This window comes from Fundulus heteroclitus, unplaced genomic scaffold (assembly GCF_011125445.2).
Source record: "Fundulus heteroclitus isolate FHET01 unplaced genomic scaffold, MU-UCD_Fhet_4.1 scaffold_47, whole genome shotgun sequence".
In the NCBI taxonomy this organism is placed as follows: Eukaryota; Metazoa; Chordata; class Actinopteri; order Cyprinodontiformes; family Fundulidae; genus Fundulus; species Fundulus heteroclitus.
This window is the reverse complement of record NW_023396890.1, coordinates 1,300,367-1,321,387: the sequence shown is the minus strand read 5'-3', so window position 1 is coordinate 1,321,387 and position 21,021 is coordinate 1,300,367. Positions and strand designations below refer to the sequence as shown.

Genomic DNA, 21,021 nt, shown 5'->3' with positions numbered 1-21,021 from the left:
ATAAAAACCTGACGTCCGCCGGTCTTACCCAGTTCAATTTGCCCTTCAAGAGTCTCTAAAAGAGAAAGCTTTCAAAGCAGGTGATCCAGTCCACTGCTGCTGTCATCAAACGCTTTCTGCTCTGTGGCACAATGGCCCCGCTCTGCCTGTCACACCTTCTTAAGTTATGCAGAAACCGGCTAAACGGGTCTTTGTTTCTGTCTCAGCTGTTTACACTGTCCTGCCCCCGTTTCTACCTTTGACAGGTGAGTCAGTGGCAACATGGGAAGAGAAAAAACCAAGGAGTTTCACAGAGTTGGACCTAAATTAGTTCTGATTTCCTTGTATCTGTTGTCAGTTTGTGTGTCTGAGCGAGTGTGACCCCGCCGCCTACAGGACAGGAGAAAGTAGAGAGTCTCCTGTCCTGTGAAGAAGTAGACAGAGCAGCTGGATATTTTAGAGCAGGACAGTAACACCAGATCAGAGCCGGTTGAGTTTTCCAGAGTTTTCTCTTCTGAGCAGGACATCTACTGTACCTCTGGGCATCAGGTGTCCTCCTGCTGCCGCTGGACGTATCCGAAACTGCGTCTTTAATGGCTGCACATATTTGCTCCGCCTGTGAAAACAAACGGCATCGCTGAGTGAAACCTGGAGGCAGGACAACGGCAGCCAGAGGGGGGGGGGGGGGGGGTGAGCAGCTCCTACCTGCATGGGCTCACAGCTGAAGAAGTGGATGTCTGGTTTCTGCTGGTGTGGGTACTGGCAGACCAACAGCAGCAGGTGTGGGAAGTGTTTCTCCGTGTAGATGGTGTCACAGCGGTGGACGTCTTTGAGAGAGTAGCGATCCACCTCGTCCTGCACCAAAACTCGAGGTCATTATGAACGCAGGTATTAGTCCCATTTCTCAGCTAAGTACAGAATATTTAAATGTGCTCCATGGCGGTTACATGTATACATAATCCACAAAGCTTCAGACTGCTTCCTCCTTTCTAAAAGCTGCTCTGATGAGCGTTTGGGACCGACGTCCTGTTGGACGTGTCCAGGTTTCATCCGTCTAGCTGCTGATTTTAAATCAAGTTGAAGGTTGTCCTCCTTTTTCTATATTTCCTCCACTTTATGCACATCATGATGCTACCACCTCTGTGCCTCACAGTTCTTTTAGGCCTGAAATCCTCAATTTCACTTCTTCAAACATACTACATCAATGTGGCCAAATATTTCTCTCATCTGACGATCGACACTTTCTCCAGAAGACGTTTGGTTTGGTCTTGTGGGAAGCTGCAGATTTCAGGCAACCTTAAGGAAGTCTGCTTAGGAGCCAGAGCTTCTTCCTTGGTCGGCATCTTCTCAGTCCAGGTTGGTGGTGTTGAGCTGGTGTCCAGGAGCTCTTCCTGAGCATCCTAGCCAGTATACAACATCTCAGCTGGGTGGTTTTAGTGAGGCGGTTGAAACTTGGATAGAAACACACAAACACGCATCCAAACTGGTTTTGGAAGGGATAAAGAAGGCTAACATTAATCTGCTGGAATGGCTTTCCTCAAACCTTCAGCTCAACCTCGCTGAAAATTCATGGCCTCTGCTTAAAAGCTGAGTCTGCGGCGGGAAATAACGAGATTAATCAAACCCTTCCCAGTAGAATATTCAGCCAGAATCATAACAGAAACTTTTCAATGGCTGCAGAAAGCCTGTTGTCTTCTCTGAAGAAGATTTTGGGAGATTCAGCCAAAGATCTTTATCCAACATCCAGCATCATTAGCTGAAACTCATCCCAAAAGCTGCAACTTTTCAGGAAGACTTGTTTATTACATGATAAATCAGAGACTCTTCTTCATTAAATAGACTCCTTAGCTCCCGCGGTGAACCAGCTCTCACCTGACTCAGGACGTCTCGCAGAAAAAGGGAATCACTGCCGATGTCCAGTAAAATCTTCTGACTCCACAGCTTGTTGTTCTCCGCCAGGAGGGAGAAACGCGCCTGCGCCTCCTCTACGCTTTTGACATCCCCGTTCTGGAGCGAGAACATCAGCAGGTGCTGCAAATAAAAATACGCAACAAATGAATAAAGACGGAGAGCGAACTGCCACGGAGCGTGTAATATCACACCGTACGCAGATGACACTCACGTTGACGACTTGCTTCATGATGCTTGTAATCTTCTCGCCTCGCTCAGCTGCTCTGGAGTCAGTGGAGGAAATAGAGACGCATTTCTATCAGCATGAACATGAATCCCACACCTATTCACAGATTAGGATGCTTTATCTAGCGCTGATGGGGATCTTTTACCTGCAGCACTATTATCTCTACATTCAAATAAGCCCTTCCCTTTGTTTTGAGGCTGCTAGCCTAACTTGTCTCCACCTCGGTGATTCAGGTTAATGATGTGAGAGCGAGCTGCCCAACCAGTCCGGCCACAGTGCAATCTCACCGTTCTATCTTTCAGCTCCTTAGTGTACATGGATACAGGATTTACTGCAACTGGTCTCACAGAAAGAAGTATCGCTTTCCTTTCTTCCTTCTGGTTCCATCAGAAACTAAATAAGAGCTTTTTACACAGTTCAGAGAAAAGCTTGATGGGATTCTGGAAATGTCCACATGAACGTGACGGAGAAACAGTCAATATAACGAAACCAGGGATGAAAGCTGGACTTGGTTAAGCCAGTTTATTCAGTAAGTAAAGTTTGAGATTCCATTAAACTGATAAGGGTTTAGGACCTGCAATAATAATAATAATGACTAATTTATCCATAGAAACATGATAATAAACCAGACACAACGTAGCTTCACAGTCCTTTCATGTCAGTCTGTAGTTTCTGTTCAATCTGAAATAATTTCAGAACCAAAAACGCTTCGTTGAAAAGTGTCAGATCAGCTAACTTGAACCTGAAATGTTGAATGAACTTACCTTCAACGACAGATTTTCTGCTGCTTTCTCTCTGATGTGACACTAAAAATGTTCTCAGTCTGGCTGCTGGCGTTTCCCTTCTGCTGTCAGCGTCATGACAAAAAGCAAAGGAGTGTTTCCTTTCTCAGTCACGCCCCAAACATAGCCTTACCTTGGAGATAAAAATGTTGACTTTGTATCACTCTTGTGAGCCAACAAAGAACGACACATCTTTAACAAACAAGACCAATTCAATAAAGAGAACATTTATTTTCCTGAAATTAAAACATAGAATTTTTAAAGTAAAAAAAAAATGGGTTCCTTATTTAAAAGTAGGAGCTGGACCAAAACGCAGACAAGAACTAAGGAGCTGCACGATTAAATGAAAATAGATTTATTTAATGAAACAAATGAACCCGCGTGGGAAGGCAGGGCATGAGGCAAATAAGGAGCAAACATTAGGCAGCATAATGGAGGATCTGATAAATAGTAGGTATGACCAGGCTTTTTATATACAGGAGAAGTAATGAGAGAAAACCACGGAGAGCAGGTGAATATAATCAGATGATTAGTATGTGCAATAGCTGGGAACAATGAAGGCTGAGAGGGGAAGAGAATAAAGGACAGGGTGGAAACAGAAATAAGATACTAAAATGATAGAGAATGAACTGAATGATTCAGTCAGCTAAACCACAAGCTAAAAATAAACTAATACTAAAGGATGAAAAACTGAAGGAAGCCAGATCCCAGGTCCTAATCCCTGTGATTGTCACAGAAACAGATAAACTCTATCTTTTTACTACGCTATAAAAGCTGCTGGGTTGAAAATATTCCACAGGTGTTTGGGTTTCATTTGTGTTTTCATAATTTCCCAGTTGTTTGTTTATACTATATATGGTTTTACCATATTTTGGTTAATTCCTTTTTGTTTATCAGAGTCACAAAGGCGGTGCCATATTAATTCATTCTTTCAGGTTTAATTTTTTTTTAACTTATTTCTTGCCCTTCTGTTCCATGTGTATAAATAGTTCATAATCTTAGGAAATTATTTGCTCTTTTCTCTTTGTTTGTAGTTCCTTTGTGAGTAAATCAGTCTCCCTCCCTCAGCTTCTCTGCTTCCATTCTTCTCATCATCCCCTGATTACCTTGCCTGCATGCTTTGTCATTCTCCACTCTTCCCTCAGCATGTAGGCTTACTGGTTATTTCCTGGATTCTCCCATTAGACTGCTTGTTTCTCCATTGCTCCATCACATGTCTTGTTCTCTTTGTGCAAGATCATCTGTAGGTTTTCTAATTTATTATTAAGGAACTCAGTTTGCCAGTCTACCAAACCGCATCGTGACCATAACAACCCAAGTCGCTCTGTACTGGGTTAAATATGGACCGATCCAGACCTGGGTTGTTTTAACACACCTGGGTTGGGTTATGGGTTCGGTCCAGCACCCTGGGTTAGATTTTCAACCCAAAAACAGATTAAAGTGATTGTTGTCTAATGCTAAATCTAACAAACAGTAGGTTAGAAAGAAAAACCCATAACTTGGATTACTAAGCAGGTAATGCTTTAGTTAACCTAGTAACGTTGCCTTGAAGCAACCATGGACCATCATGGTATCACATAGCAGCGTGAAATGTTAATGTTTAGGTATATCATCTTGACAATGTCCACCATCATTATTTTTAATCTTTGCACAAGGGTCAATTTTTTCTTTGTTGCAAGAAGGTTCAGGCTCTGCTTCTTGTAGTGAACTTTTCCTTTCTGTTTTAGAAATACTTTTCTCACATTTCCTCCATTTAAAGAATTAATGAATTTTATAAGAAGGAGATCAGAGGCTGAGCGCGTCTCCGTTTCTTTTACCGGCTTCTGATACGTTTTAGGAATGATTTAGATCTTATTTCACCACATTTACCAGCTAAGGAATAATACTTTGCTTTTAACAAATATTTAGCTCCTTTATATGTTTATTCTGTTTTCGTCTAATTTAACACATCAATCTAACATTTGCAAACTGCCTTTTGTTTTTATACTGGTTATTTAAATTGTTTTGATAATCTTGAGCATTTATGGGGGACAATATATCCAAACCAACCTGACTGAATGTGAAACAGTGATTGCAATGTAAACCTATCACCTAGCTGTTCTTTGTCTGATTTCTAAATATATTTTAAACATTTGGAACATTTAAAAGTGACAACAAAGACAGAAGAAACGTGCAAAAGGGCAAAAACGAGTTTTCAAAGGACTTTATTCATTTTAAAATGTCACCGATAGTGTTGCAGTTTGCTTAAAAGTGGCTGTTGCTGTTGTTGCTCCTTTATTATCAAACCCAGCAGCTCCCTGGATTATCACTAATTCCTTATTTTCTTAGTCTCTCCCTGAGGAACATTTTTTCCTCTGGACCCATAAATTTATGTTCTAGTTTTTTTTGTTGTTTGTTTCAGGCTTTCAGAGATTTTACTGCTGTCTTGATTCTCTTTGCGTCTTCATATAAACTCTTAGTTTAGCTGCAAACAATATTTTATGCTTTAATGGTGATTCCTAAATATCTAAATCATGATCCACAGCAGCTAACGTTTTTTCCAACACTACTGTGTTTATTAGAAGATTATTTTATTATTCAATTATTTCAACAAGGTGCTTATCTGAATGCTGGCATGCGAGGCAGTTCCAGGTAAAGTTCTGTGGCTTTAGCTCTGAGTCTGTTTGTAAAACTATATTAGCAGCTAGAACCTTTAGATAAATACAACCTCAAACACGCAACATCATGTGATTCATAACGCCCTGACAATATGTACATAGTGAAGCATACAGGAACAAAGAGGATAAAAGTACACAGAACCACCTTTAAAAGCAACAAATGACTGTTATTTCCTTTAATGTTAGTGGAAAAATGTTTTGGTTGAACTTTTTTTATACCATGGCTTCAGTTTATAGGGTGTAAGCATTAATTTATTCTCAGATCAGCACTTTGGTTGTTGCATCTTGATTCTTTAGTATTTTAGCTGCTCTGCTTGTTTTACGTTTTGAACTCTGGAGTTTCAGCCAAGCTTCGGCTGTTGGACAGATGGCCTCACATTTGACTTTACACCTACATTTTTATATTTCATTTTTTGAATTTATTAATTTATAAAGGGACAATGCATATTAATGAACACAAGGTAAATATACACGATCACAGCCAGTGCTCATTTCCATCTCTAGTCCCTCAAGATGCAGAGCCACCCTCAAAATCTGCTCTGATCTGAATCATCCCATAATATCTCAGGCTGCATGTTCAGGCTGCTTCTCCTGCTGGAAGGAGAACCTCCACCTCAGTCTCAGGTTCTCCTGCAGCCTCTAACAGGTTCTCCTGCAGGATGGTCCTGATTTATCTCCATTCGCTCCATTCGCCTTGTGCACGTTTGGTGTGAATGCACTTTAAGACTTTAGTCCAGGTGGACGTCCATGTCCTGGTAGGTCTGCAGGTGGTCCATCCTCTCTCCAGGTCCAGATGATGATCAGAACTCTGGGAGGTTCTGTAGAACCTGATCCTGCTGTAAACTGGACCAGAACTTTCTCTCTGACCCGCTGTGATATGGAGCCTTAAACATTATTTGGTTTGGATGTTCCTGTGAAGACCATCATCACCACTAACAGTGTTTGAATCCAGATTTGGTTCAATCTGGGAGAGGCGGCCATGTTTAATTAGCTGAACAATTAGCAAACACAGATAATTGGTTAATAGCTGAGATGTATTTGTGAACAAACTGAATTTAAACACAAAGAAAAGATTAAACTGTTACATCAGATTGTTTCTGTGTGTTAACAAACTGAACTGTGCTGATTATTATTTTCACTTTTATAAAATAAACATATCCATTAATTTATATCTTAGATTTAATATTTAAACAATTTAAAAACAAAATGTAAATATATAATAAATTAAGTAAATAATATATTAAATTTATAATACATATTATGTTTATATAAAATACATTTAGATATTTTTATTTATCTATGCTGAAACTTTCAAATAAAATTTGAAAGTTTGTTCTCATTCTCTATAAACAAACGTTTAAATCTGTGAATTGAGTTAAAATTTAAATATTAATGGAAGCCCTAAGCAGCAGAAACAGGACAGCTGTAAAGACATCTGGTTGTATGAGTTTTATTTAGCGGTATGAGAGTAAAAGGGGGCAGAACATAAATGTACACCACACTTTTAGGCATTTATTGGTAAAATATTTAGACAACATTTATATTTTTGTTCTGCTTTGCAATTCTGCACAACTTTATGTTGATTTATCACATAAAATCCTAGTAAAAATAATTTGAAATTCTTTGTTTAAATGTGATTTTATAGGGCTTCCAGAAGAGGGCACCATAAACTTTAAAAGGGGAAAATAATCTTTGTTTGATCCATTTGGAACCTGATCCCCATTCAGGCCCAACTTAAAAAATATAACATCCTAAATATGTCTGAGATTGTTGTTTTTAGTTCTTGGTGACAGATGTGTTGAGCTTTCTGCTTGCAGCAGAAACATAAATTTATCCAAACTCAGTCCTGATATCTCACAGAAGTGACATTTCAGCTGAAAACATACTGCTTTTTGGGTCTCATAAGGATGGATCTTCCACAAAAGCTTCATCCAGAAAAAGTTTAGTTAAAATTATTAAAACACATCCTGGTCTGGAGACAATAACAAAAGGTTATTTTAGTCCCATCTCATCCACCAATAGGAGCAGTCTGGGCGGAGTCAGGTCGAGCTTCACTAATGTTTCAGGTTGACTTTAGTTTAAGGACGTTTGGACAACCTTTTCCAGAAGATCCACTGTGAACAGGAGAAGGCAATTAGTGAGTATTTACTGAGTTAATTAAGTTTTTTTTTTTCTGATGTGGGGGTTTCAGTAACCATCACAGCAGCAGTCCAGTTTTACTCAGAGGAGGCGGCATACGTGGCAGCCTGTGTGCGCGTTGGACCAGAGACCAACAAGTCTCTGTTGTTTAAAACTTTATATTTACGTCCCTGTGTCTCCATCTTATTGCTGCTTTCACTTTTTATTATGCTATAAGCATAAAGTAGGCTATTAAAACCAAACGAGGAGGAAAACCTCTATAACTATAAAATAAATGAAATAAACACAAAGTGTAAGGGTGTTTTTAAGATTTTACTTTACGGTTGTATCCTCACAGTTTTTTTTTATTTCTGCGACGTTTTGCCTATAGATAAACTATAAACTGTTTGATGCCCAACAACAACACCACGTGTAGGAAAATTTAATCCTAATCTCGCAGAGTATTTGAGGTGTAACGTTCAAATCCCAGAAAACGCCCCCGGAATCCAGCTTTTTCCCACCCGGCCGGTGTTAACCCGGTTTCTTGACGTATTTATGTCTAATCCGGGATTAATGGCGCAGGCTGGACCGCATACCTGCAGATTATTATGACAGGTTTCCTGTTTGATCTCAGCCGCCCTCTGCAGCCTGCGCCAGTTTCCGCTGGGACCGTGAACGCGTCACGAGTAGGTGTGGCGTGTGATTGTTCTTGCATCAGGCGGAAGGAACTCGCGTGGGGTTCGTGTGAGAAGAACACGCGGGGAAGGCCATGAGCAATGTGAGTATTTTTAATAACTATCCTACCTGTAGCGCAGCGTGCTTCGTGTTTACACCTGAGTTGTAACGACACAAATCGGCGCGCGGGATTTATGTGACAGTTGGGTTCTGAGCGGCACGTGCGCAAACGGAAGGACAACGGATCTCCGGCTCCGGTCCTTCCCGCCTCTCGTCTACCTGTTTGCTCGCTGCTGGAGGTCCGCAGGTGAGTTGGGGTCCAGGTGGAGGCCGGATGCTGGTGTCCGCCTTCCTGTCCCACCTGGTTGTTATGGTAACCGGGTTGCTCGTTAGTGTTGGAGCTGAGAGACGGTGTTGGGTCCCCTAATCCGGGATTATCCTAAACCAAGTATGCTTAGTTTAACTCGCCCTGTGGATAAGTGGGTGGGTGGTTAGCGATGTTGTCTCAGTCTCACCTTAAACAGGTGAGGTTAACTACCTTTGAACAACTCATACCTGTGTTGTTCCTACCATCCGGCATCCAGTGGGAGGGGCAAAAGGTCCAGGAGGGAACCCCAGACATGCCCCTCATTGTGGGGGGTTCCCAGGCCTGATGGGATCTGTAGTCCCTCCAGGGAGTTCTGGGTCCTCCCAGTGGAACGTTCCTGGAGAACCTCCAGAGGAAGGTGTCCTGATCCATCCGATGCCATTTTATTAAATGATGAAACTTAGCTGATGTTAACCGATGTTTACATCCATCCTGTCGCCATCTGAGTGTTTTTTATTTATTTCATTTATTCTTTTACATTAATTGAACCAGTTAGCAGCAATTGATAAAGCCTAAGGCTAGAGCGCATGTTTCATCCCAGCCTGTATGGTAGGTAGTCAAGGATTTAATGTCATTGTCTGTTATCCGTTTTGTCATTATCGGTTGAAAAAATACAAAAATAAATATAAAATCATCTGGTTTAACGTAACTCCTCTTCCCATTGGTAAATAAATTTACCATAAGGCTGGACGATATAGGAAAAAAAGCATATCTATAAAATAGAAATCATATTGATCGATATAGATATTTATCAACAAATTTAATACATACATTTTAAGTGCAGCCCTGGCTATTTTATGCTGTTGCTTAGCAACCTATTTTTAGATACAGACACAAACACTGGATTCAAACTCAATCCTTTATTCAACCGACTTTTTTACCAAAACAGCAAGTTTAAAAAAAGGAAAAAGGAACACGTGCTCTCTGAACTCTCTGAAGGGGCGGAGCTTAGTTCCTGGTTCTGCGTTGTGATTGGCTGGAAGGATTTAATGACTGTAATATTAACCTACATGGCTAAAATGCAAAAGGAAGGAAACCTGTTATTCTGTTGAACTTTTTATTAACAATTTATTTTTCTATATACGTCTATTGATCGATATATATGTTTATTGAATTATCGTCCAGCCCTAGTTTACACCCCCCCCCCCGTTGGTAATAAAGTCCTCAGGCACTCAAACCAACTCATATGTGCAGGGACGGCATATGGGGGGAAAAGTTAGGACAATTCAAAGGGCCCCTGACTGACAGCCACATTAACTCCCAAAATGTTAGATATTTATTTGAGCTTTTGGGTGATTCTGACTTTTCTGTCATGGCTCCCAAACCTCCTGGCAGCCCCCCTGCATATGAGCCTGGAAATGAACCCCAGTATAATTGGTTGCTGCGTGTTTTTGGAGACGTCTGCTCAGCTGCTCGTCACTGTGATAATTAAATGGTTTCATGACCCAAATACCCATCCAGCGTCAGGACACGACTGTCTTTGTCCTCAGATGGAGAAGCAGCCTCTGCCAGCCGATGACGACCAGACGGGAGCCGTGGAGCCGGGGGCCGACAGGAGCCCCGAGGCCACGCAGCAGGCCTCCTCCGAGCCGCCGTCACGAGCAGGCTGGAACAGCAAGGTGGAATATTTCCTGGCCCAGGTGGGATTCAGCGTCGGGCTCGGCAACGTCTGGAGGTTTCCATACCTGTGCCACCAGAATGGAGGAGGTCAGTAGATGCAGCTTGGAGAGTTCTGATGGAGTTCTGATGGAGTTGCTGTTGGCAGAAACCAAATCCAGCTGTAGGAGAGTGTTGAGCTGTTTCTCTGATGGGAGAGAGGAAGAGTCACACGTTGTCTTCCTCCTGCCCTCATACCCTTCCTTCCTTTCATCCTTTCATCCTTGTGTCCTTCCTTCCTTCTTTCCTTCTCTCCTGACTTTATAAATAAAATCTCCCTTTTATCTGTCATAAATTTATGGTGATGTTTTTGATGGCTTAAGAAAAGGCTCCAGTTTTAACATTGAAACAGTAATAATCCTTAAATTCATGCCATTTCTCTGATGAATGGAAAGAAGTGAAATGGATTTAATATAGAAGATAACTCACTATTTATTTAAATGAAGCTCCGGCTTTAAAATCCGGCTCATCCAGAGAAACGAGGACAGGAAATATGTTTGCCTGCAGGTTGTGATTTCTGGCTGTTTCGCTAACGGAGGCTTTCCTCGCCTCCTTCCCAGGAGCTTTTCTCCTGCTCTACGTGCTGCTGATGCTGGTTGTGGGAATCCCCCTGTTCTTCCTGGAGCTGGCAGCCGGTCAGGACATCCGACAGGGAAGCATCGGGGTGTGGAAGTACATCTCCCCAAAGCTGGCGGGAATCGGCTACTCCAGCTGTGTGGTGGGTAAACGCTAAATGAGGAAACCTCTCTGTAAAGCCGTGAAAAGCTTCACAACAGCCTGGTTGTTATTCTCCATGCAGACAAGGAGCAACGGGCTGATGATTTGGTAGGAAAAAAGCAGTTTTTCTTTTATAAAAAAGACACAAAGCCGGTATTTGCTTCCTCTGTCTGCAGGAATTATTCCTGAATCCAATCGTCTCTGCAGTGTCTCTGAAAACTAAACACACCCTTGTGAAAATAGCAGGATGTGATGGAAGAAAATTACACGTTTCAAAGTTTTTCACACATCTGAAGCCTGTTCTGCCCCATTGAGGCCTTATAGTGAAACACGGTGGTGGCAGGATCATGCTGCGGGTGCCTTCTCTTCAGATACAACAGAGATTTTCTGCAGGGTGGATGAATTTATGAGTTTTTCTAAAAAAATTCCAGAAGGTTAAAGTTGTAGAACGGTCTAGTCAAAGTTCAGGAGATCCATTGGGTTCCCTGAAGACGGTGGAGAACTAGAGACGCTCTGACAGTCTGAGAGATTTGGAGAACTTTATCAAATCAGTCGGCAAATACTACAAAAGAAGACTGTATGCTAAAAAGTGCTTTCACCAGGTGTTAAGATCCTTTCACACCAATATTTTAATAATTATAGTAGTAATAATAATAATAGTCATCTTTGCAACATGCATTCCAATGAAACATGACCTCTGCATGCAGCCCATCACCCTGGGTGCATTATGGGGCTGAGGGTCTTGCTCAGGCGGTTCAAACCGGGGAGCTTGCTCTCTCTCTAACCACCAGGGCATGGTCCACAGGTTTAACACCCGGGGAATCATCTGGCACCCGGCTGTATTTTGGCCCTGATGCACCCCAGGCTTTAGCTTTTAACCCTGGAGACAGGACTGAGGGATGGAAATGGGACGAAGCCCAAAGCAGCAGCAGCTGCTCAGTCTGCAGGTGAAGACAGAGCGAAGGCGTGGCTCCGTCCTCCAGGTTCTGCTTGGAAAAAACGCATCGACCTGCAGAACCTGATCAGGATGATGGTCAGCCTCAACGTCGCTTGTATTTAAAGCCCTGAAGGGGTTGGGCAGCATGACTCTGAGCCCTGCAGGCAGGGTCTAAATGCGAGTACATTTTCTGTTTGAGTAAATTTCAGAGGGCTAGCTAGCTGCCACATGGCGAGTAAATGTTTGCACCAGATAAATCATGTTTTTCAGTCATTATTTAAGTGGATGCTCATTTATGTTCCTCTGCTTTCAGCTCGTAAGACAGCAAACGCTCACAAACACTCGTACGTTTGTTCAGTCTGTTTGCTAACAGCGTTTAGTTCAGGCTAATCACGTAGCAGGATTACGTGGAGATATTTAGGAGTCAGTCACAATTACTTTGGCTGATTTAAAAAGTTTAAAGAGTTTATCCTCTAGTCTGACCGACGGCTCTTCTGCACATTTATTTGCTGTAATGCATCGATCTGCAGGTTCATACCAACCTGGGCTTAAGTTGTTTTCAGGCTTACGGGATAAAATCCCCATTTTTAGCTCATCATTTTTTAATTTTATGACCCTTTTGGGTTAGAACTAAATGCATATTTCTGTTCCTGGACCCTCAGGTGTGCTTCTTCGTGGCGCTCTACTACAACGTCATCCTCGCCTGGAGTCTCTTCTATCTGGGAAACTCCTTCCAGTCGCCGCTGCCATGGCAGCAGTGTCCTAAGCAGGGAAATATAACGGGTAGAAAGACCACGGCCGCCCGCTTACGTCCAGTTATTCATTTATAAACGTGTTTTATTTTCAGAAGATCAAGAGCAGACGTTTGTTTTCCTTTTCCCTGACCAGAAAGGGAATGCGAAGAGAGCTCGCCCACCTCGTATTTCTGGTACCGCAGAGCCTTGAACATCACGGACTCCATCGACGAGGTGGGCTCCTTCAACCCGTACATCGTGGGCTGCCTGTTGGCCGCCTGGATCATCGTGTGCCTGGGGATGTTTAAGGGCATCAAGTCATCTGTCAAGGTTGGTGACCTGCAGAACCCAATTATTCAGGTTCGGCCTTACAGCCGCCTCGGTAAATCCTGGATCATCCAGGTGACTTTCTGCTGCTGGGGACACGAAAACATCAGCTTCTGCTTGCTCAGCATGTTTTTATGTTGAAAAGCCAGAAAAGCAGCCGTGTAACGTTCAGTTAGTGCAGATGATGAAGTGAAATCATAAACACACGGAGGTATTTACGCTCTTAGCTCCTGTTGAACTGGACTTTGGTCAAATCCCAGTCATGAGCCGGGCTTCAGGGTTCCTGTGGAGCGGGAGGCTGAAGTCTTTTCCTTCTCGCTCTGTTTTTACTGAACAGTTTTTACGGAGCAGTTAAACGTCTCGACGGACAGCAAAGCTTAAAAAGTGTCGGCATTAACCGTCCATGTTGTGAAGGATTTGTTCAGACTGAGTCTAAAGCAAACGGGATCGTATGAATCTGCAGCTGGATGCCGTCAGGAGTCATACGCAGATAAAATGGTGCCTAATACTAAACAGCTGCTAAACAACGAAGATTCAGAATGATCGGGTTTTGAGTCATGAATCAGATTTAATTAGATTTTATGGAGTTCTTTACGTTTCCTGCCGATTCTCCAGTATTTTAGTTTTTCTTTTGCCGCTTTTTGTCTGTTTGTTGCAGTAGTTTCGTTCTGTTTAGGACAGGGGTGTCAAACATACGGCCCGCGGGCCGGATCCGGCCCGCCGAACAATTTAGTCCGGCCCGCTGGCTAAATGCATTATCGTTATTAAAAAAACAAAATAATAATAATAATATTTTTTTTTTCCAGTGTCCTGTCTTACAATGTGGCAATAAGAATTGTTGTCTTAATGCCAAAAAGAGCTCATCAGATTTGACTTTCACAAGTGGAGCATTACTGCTTTTGCCATAGTGCTCCGCTTGATTTATGAATGTGAATAGTTTTATTATGATTCATGCGGGGAATATCTCAAATGATATGGACATTACAATGGGAAGGTAGGAGAGGAAAGGAAGAACAAGAAGAAAAAAACAAAAGGTGAAAGAAAGAGGAGATAAAAGGAAGAGAATGATAAAACAATTATTGAAAAAAACATGTACTTCGTTTCATTGAAAATTTGCAGTTCCTATATTGTCCACGAGGGGCGCTGTGTTTTAATTAGCAGATTAAGCTTCAGGTGTGGAAAAATTCAAATCATTTTTTATTTTTATCTGTTTAATGTATTTTGTCATGCAGGACATTGTTTTTAAGTTCCAAAAAATGTGAATAAATGTTTTTCAACATTGTATAATCACTGTGATCAGTTCTTATGCATAATGCACAAGTAAATGTTTAACTGAGTAAAAGTATTGTTGAAATTGCACATACTTTTCTTAAAAACGCTGAAGTTATTCATAATATATTGTGTAAAAGTGAAATTAATTTAACATAAAAATCAACAACAAGTCCACATTTATTAGTTCTATTTAATCTTGCAATGAGTTTACTCGTGTGGACCTCTTGAGATCAGATTAGGCTGAATGCGGCCCCTAAACCAAAATGACTTTGACACCCCTGGTTTAGGGACTCAGAAGCCAAACGTTGTTTAGGGGGAACGTTTTAAACCTTGGTTCTGGATGCTGATTTCACCGTGTTGAAGAGAAACGCTCAGGCTGATGTGGCGCCGCGCCGACGCTGCAGGCGTCTGCAGGATAAATGCAGCGATTTTTCAACGCAGGAAAATAAACCGGTGATTGTTTCTGCTTAGTTAAGCGTCTGTTTCCAGTTCATCGCCTTCATGTGTAAGGTTGCCGGTTCCACGCTGCCGTCCTCTCCGTAAAGCAGAGGTGATCCTCCTGCTCTCTCTCATCTCATGTCCAGGTGATGTACTTCTCCTCCATCTTTCCGTACGTGGTGCTCGTCTGCTTTCTGGTGGGAGGCCTCATGCTGGACGGCGCCTCAGAGGGGATCGCCTTCATGTTTTACCCCAAGGTAAACAGGAAACGAACAGGAAACGTCTGTCTCCTCCGTGGGGGGGTTCGGGCAACGCTTCCCCTCACGCACCTTTTCCCCCCCGCCCTGCTGCGTGTTTCCAGCTGGAGATCTGGGCGGACATCCAGGTGTGGCGGCAGGCGGCCACGCAGGTGTTCTTCGCGCTGGGCCTGGGCTTCGGCTCCATCATCGCCTACTCCTCCTACAACCCCAAGAACAACAACTGCCACCGCGACGCCTTCACCGTGTCCTTCATCAACTTCCTGACGTCCGTGCTCGCCACGCTGGTCGTCTTCGCTGTGCTCGGGTTCCGCGCCAAGAAACGGGCCCTGAGCTGCGTGGCCAGGTGGGTTTGGTGCTCAGAGCGCCAGGAATGCTGGATTAAATTATCAGGAAGCGTCTGAGTCTCTGACTCCACATCCTGTCCTCTTCTTCTTCTCTTTTTGTTTCCTTTCTTTGTGACGTCCTTCCCTCCTCCCCGTGTCCTTTTTTCTATCCTCTCATCCTTGACCTTCCTTTCCTCTTCCTGTCTCTCCTTCTTTTCTCTTTTGTGTCCTTCCTTCCTTGCCTGCGTCCTTCTCCCCTTTTTTATGTACTTCTTACCTTCCTTCCTTCCTTGTCTTCTTCCTTCCTTTGTTGCCTGCTTCCTTCCTTCATTCATTCATTCATTCATTCATTGCCTTCCTGCTTCCTTCCTTCCTTCATTGCTTTCCTGCTTCCTTCCTTGCCTTCCTGCTTCCTTCCTTCTTTCATTGCTTTCCTGCTTCCTTCCTTGCCTTCCTGCTTCCTTCCTTCATTGCTTGCTTGCTTGCTTCCTTTCTTCCTTCCTTTATTGCTTTCCTGCTTCCTTCATTGCCTTCATGCTTCCTTCCTTCATTGCCTGCTTGCTTGCTTCCTTCCTTCCTTCATTCATTCATTCATTCATTCATTCATTGCCTTCCTGCTTCCTTCCTTCCTTCATTGCCTTTCTGCTTCCTTCCTTCATTGCCTGCTTGCTTGCTTCCTTCATTGCCTTCCTGCTTCTTTCCTTGACTTCCTGCTTCCTTCGTTCCTTCATTGTCTGCTTCCTTCGTTCCTTCCTCCCTTCCTCCCTTCCTTCCTTCCTTCCTTCCTTCCTTCATTCATTCATTGCCTTCCTGCTTCCTTCCTTCATTGCTTTCCTGCTTCCTTCCTTCCTTCATTGCCTTCCTGCTTCCTTCCTTCATTGCTTTCCTGCTTCCTTCCTTCATTGCCTGCTTGCTTGCTTCCTTCATTGCCTTCCTGCTTCTTTCCTTGACTTCCTGCTTCCTTCGTTCCTTCATTGCCTGCTTGCTTCCTTCGTTCCTTCATTGTCTGCTTTCTTCCTTCCTTCCTTCCTTCCTTCCTTCATTCATTCATTCATTCATTCATTCATTCATTGCCTTCCTGCTTCCTTCCTTCATTCATTGCTTTCCTGCTTCCTTCCTTCCTTCATTGTTTTCCTGCTTCCTTCCTTCATTGTCTGCTTGCTTGCTTGCTCCCTTCCTTCATTGCCTTCCTGCTTGCTTGCTCCCTTCCTTCCTTCCTTCCTTCCTTCCTTCCTTCCTTCCTTCCTTCCTTCCTTCCTTCCTTCCTTCCTTCCTTCCTTCATTCATTCATTGCCTTCATGCTTCCTTCCTTCCTTTATTGCTTTCCTGCTTCCTTCCTTCATTGCCTGCTTGCTTGCTTGCTCCCTTCCTTCATTGCCTTCCTGCTTCTTTTCTTGACTTCCTGCTTCCTTCGTTCCTTCATTGTCTGCTTCCTTCCTTCCTTTCTTCCTTCCTTCATTCATTCATTCATTCATTGCCTTCCTGCTTCCTTCCTTCCTTCATTGCTTTCCTGCTTCCTTCCTTCATTGCCTGCTTGCTCCCTTCCTTCATTGCCTTCCTGCTTCCTTCCTTCATTGCCTGCTTGCTTGCTTCCTTCATTGCCTTCCTGCTTCTTTCCTTGACTTCCTGCTTCCTTCGTTCCTTCATTGTCTGCTTCCTTCCTTCCTTTCTTCCTTCCTTCCTTCATTCATTCATTCATTCATTGCCTTCCTGCTTCCTTCCTTCCTTGATTGCTTTCCTGCTTCCTTCCTTCCTTCATTGCTTGCTTGCTTGCTTCCTTCCTTCATTGCCTGCTTGCTTCCTTCCTTCATTGCCTGCTTTCTTCCTTCATTGCCTGCTTGCTTCCTTCATTGCCTTCCTTCCTTCCTTCCTTCCTTCATTCATTCATTCATTCATTCATTGCCTTCCTGCTTCCTTCCTTCCTTGATTGCTTTCCTGCTTCCTTCCTTCCTTCATTGCCTGCTTGCTTGCTTGCTTGCTTCCTTCCTTCATTGCCTGCTTGCTTCCTTCATTGCCTTCCTTCCTTCCTTCCTTCCTTCCTTCCTTCCTTCCTTCCTTCCTTCCTTCCTTCCTTCATTCATTCATTCATTCATTCATTCATTCATTCATTGCCTTCCTGCTTCCTTCCTTCCTTCATTGCTTTCCTGCTTCCTTCCTTCCTTCATTGCCTTCCTGCTTCCTTCACTGCTTCCTTCCTTCACTGCCTCATGCTTCCTTGCAGGCTCCTTATTGGTGGAGCTTTCAGCCATGGACTCATAAACTAATGCAGGATTTAATATTTCCAGACGAGCATAAGGAGAAGGAGAGTTTAAGCGGAGGAAGCTTTTTGCCGTTCCTGTAAACGTCTTTTCTTCTGTCCAGTAACGTGAAGGAGCTGCTGCAGCTGCATCAGGACGGCCTTGTGAATTCGTCCCTGATGCCCGCCTTCAACCACTCTGACCCGAACTCTCTGGGTCTGGACGGCTACAGGTCCTGGTTTAACCAACATGGCGGCAGCGTTCCTGTCAATCTAACGGCCTGTGATCTGGAGAAAGAGATGCAGACGGTGAGAAGTTCTCCCTGACCTGAACCTCTCTGTGGGTCCGTCTGGACGCGGCGACCAAACCCGGCGGTTCTGTCGTTTGCAGGGCGTGGAGGGGACGGGTCTGGCTTTCATCGCCTTCACGGAGGCCATGACGCTGCTGCCCGGCAGCCCCTTCTGGTCGGCCCTCTTCTTCCTCATGCTGCTCAACCTGGGCCTCAGCACCATGTTCGGCACCATGGAGGGCATCCTGGCGCCGCTCAGGGACCGCTTCCGCTCTCTGGCCAAACACAAGACCAAACTCACAGGTGAGCGTCCGCTTCAGCCGCCTGGTACCCGATGCTCGGCGCCGGCGGCTTCCTCTAACGCCTCTTCGTCACGGCTGCAGTGGTCAGCTGCCTCGTCGGCTTCCTCATCGGCCTGCTCTTCACCCAGCGCTGCGGCAACTACTTCGTGACGATGTTCGACGACTACTCGGCCACCCTGCCGCTCATCATCGTGGTGGTGTTTGAGACCTTCAGCGTGTCGTGGCTCTACGGAGCCGACAGGTGAGGGTCCCGCCAAAGGTGAGCGGCGCTGCGGGAGTCCAGGCTGACCCGGTTGGTTCTGCGCAGGTTCCTGGACGACATCGAGGCGATGCTGGGCTGGCGGCCGTCCGTCGTTTACAAATACCTGTGGAAGTACGTGTGCCTGCTGGCCATGTTGGGGCTGCTGGCCGCCACCACCATCCGCATGTTCATGGAGACGCCGACGTACATGTCCTGGAACCAGGAAACGGTACGTCTGAGGAAACAGCAGAGATTTATCTTAGGTTTGGTTTTAGCGTGTTGGACCTGAACTTTTACTAAAGTGGCGATTAATTTAATTGGAAGGAAAACAGTTTAATTTGGTCCACATACGAGCAAGTAAAACCAACTGCCTGGTTTGTTGGAGATCAGAGAACATCAGAGAACGTCCAGCATCATGGAGACCAAGAACCCAGCAGGAAGTTCTGGTCCAGTTTCCAGCAGGTCAGGTTCTACAGAACCTCCCAGAGCTCTGATCATCATCTGGACCTGCAGAGAGGATGGACCACCTGCAGACCTACCAGGACATGGACGTCCACCTGGACTGACAGGCTGGACCAGGAGAGCATTGATCAGAGAAGCAGGAGGACCATGGTGGCTCTGGAGGAGCTGCAGAGATCCACAGCTCAGTAAAGAATTTGTTAGTGTGATAAATATCCATTTTGTAGATGTGAAGGAAACCGGGCTGGACAATTAATTGCATTTTAAGAAAATGTGATTTCCAAATCTCAGAGATCTGCAGTTTTTGTCTAAATAATTAACAGATCAGATTAAGGCTGAACGATTTTGAAAAATAATCTAACTGCGATTTTTTATTTCTTAATATTGCGTTTTAAATGCGATTTTTTTTTTTTTTTTTTTTTTTTTTTTTTTTTTTTTTTTTTTTTTTTTTTTTTTTTTTTTTTTCCCCAGTTTAATTTATCATGTCTTTTTAAACATATACAAACAACAAATCAATTTGTTTCCTCGCTGTGCAGATTAGTTGCTAAAAGACCCACAGCATCTAAACTCAGAGCAGTAATGATTACGTTCTGCCTACAATATATTTCAATCAAAATTGCAATTTTGACTTTTCTCTGCATTAACCACAAGCAACAAAGATGGCCTCTAAATAAAGATGTTTGTAAACAAGGACTATTTAAAACAAGAACTTTTAATGTTTCTATTAATCAGAATATTATTCAAGAGAACAGCTTTTAGTTGATTTGGACATCAATCCTTGTTGAACATAAAGTGCAACCAACAAGCAAGTCTATGTATTAAACTGATTGACCTGTACTTAATGCTATGTATGATTATATAAACTCTAAAAACAAGTAATAAAATTAGATTATCTCACTGCTGCAACTGTCTTCCCTTCCATGTGGAGGCAAACCCACTTTAAACATTTTACCAACACCTAATGGACGTGTCTAATTCCCTGATTGTTACATAGCCAAAAATTGCAGACTCTGCGATTTGGAAATTGCGTTTTTTTAAATCACGATTATATTGAAAATGCGATTAATTGTTCAGCCCTAGATCAGACCTTTAATTATGTCTAAAGTGGGTTTGCTCCCCATGGAAGGCAAGAGAGCTGCAGCAGAGAGATAATCTAGTTTTATTAATTGTTTTAGAGTTTATATAATCATAGTTTTTACCAGAAACTGTTGGGAATCTCACCACAGCAATAAGTTCTGGTCAAACTGTTCAAATTATGGTTGAAATATATCACAATTTAGATTTTTGACTAAACCGACCAGCCGTAGAAGGAAAGTTTGCCTCATGATGCAGGAGGCGTTGCTGCAGCTGGGAGTCAGCTCAGAGGTTCTAAACTCAGATTTCTACCAGTAAAAAATAGCAGAACTGACGTTCAGTGAAGCTCTTCTCTCTGTTCCTCTTTAACATGAAATATAAAGAAAGTTTCATGGTTGAAACGGGACTAAAAGTGAAACCAGGCATCGCTTTAAATTCACAAACAGCTGAATTTAAACGGGTCAACTGTTGCTAATGTTCTGGTTTCTGCTCTTTCTCACTAATCATCCTCCATCGGTTCTTTTCTCAGGCGTCGGAGGTCCATCTGCCGTATCCCGGTTGGGCTCTGGCGGTTCTGGCCCTGTTGATCGTCTTCGCCATGCTGCCGGTGCCCGTGGGTTTTATCTACTCGGTTCTGCAGGACCGGAGAAAACCGACCCACAGGGACACGGAGACGGGTCACTACAGCATCGTTAACACGGATGAAACCCCGATGACCGACCTTTCTGTGCCCGACCGACGGAACGGCTTCACCGCTGCTGAATCCTAGACAAACTAACCACAACTAAGCAGTAATAACTTTATATTTACTATTTTCAGACATTTTTTAATTAACAGCTTCTAGCTGCATACAGGCAGCAAAACTTTCCTTTTAAAAGTATTTAATAAGTATTTAATAACCAACTTAAATTAAATCCATGGCGATCCGGGGGATCACGGTTTTCCTAAATTTCATTATTTTCTATTTAGTACGACTTTTAAAAAGTCAATATTTAGCAACATGAAGATTTCAGTGTGGATGTGACGCGTTTGGATGCTGC

The 21,021-nt window shown here is 43.4% G+C and overlaps 2 protein-coding genes across 4 annotated transcripts in view; one reads left to right on the top strand and one right to left on the bottom strand.

The window, feature by feature from the left end:
- The window catches only part of eps8l1b (eps8 like 1b), a 19,775-nt gene extending 10,959 nt beyond the window's left edge, over window positions 1-8,816 (bottom strand). The window contains exons 1-6 of the mRNA XM_021316719.2: window positions 8,478-8,816; window positions 2,881-3,031; window positions 2,102-2,153; window positions 1,852-2,010; window positions 685-834; window positions 516-595 (exon numbers count right to left, since the gene is read on the bottom strand). Coding sequence (XP_021172394.2) covers window positions 516-595; window positions 685-834; window positions 1,852-2,010; window positions 2,102-2,119 — 407 coding nt within the window. The 5' untranslated portion in view covers window positions 2,120-2,153; window positions 2,881-3,031; window positions 8,478-8,816. The remainder of the gene's footprint in view (window positions 1-515; window positions 596-684; window positions 835-1,851; window positions 2,011-2,101; window positions 2,154-2,880; window positions 3,032-8,477) is intronic.
- Window positions 7,593-21,021, top strand: LOC105926647 (sodium-dependent neutral amino acid transporter B(0)AT2). 3 transcript variants are annotated; one of them, XM_036132023.1, is made up of 13 exons: window positions 8,352-8,451; window positions 8,552-8,655; window positions 10,206-10,422; window positions 10,932-11,089; window positions 12,688-12,808; window positions 12,914-13,089; window positions 14,943-15,053; window positions 15,158-15,399; window positions 17,741-17,924; window positions 18,007-18,208; window positions 18,289-18,448; window positions 18,515-18,677; window positions 20,511-21,021. In XM_036132023.1, exons 3-13 carry the CDS (start codon window positions 10,206-10,208, stop codon window positions 20,748-20,750), a joined length of 1,974 nt encoding a protein of 657 aa, XP_035987916.1. In that variant the 5' UTR covers window positions 8,352-8,451; window positions 8,552-8,655; the 3' UTR covers window positions 20,751-21,021. The 3 variants fall into 3 exon arrangements, with proteins under 3 accessions (XP_035987917.1, XP_035987915.1, XP_035987916.1); XM_036132024.1 differs by lacking the exons at window positions 8,352-8,451; window positions 8,552-8,655 and adding an exon at window positions 7,593-7,692; XM_036132022.1 differs by lacking the exon at window positions 8,552-8,655 and having other exon boundaries at window positions 8,347-8,451.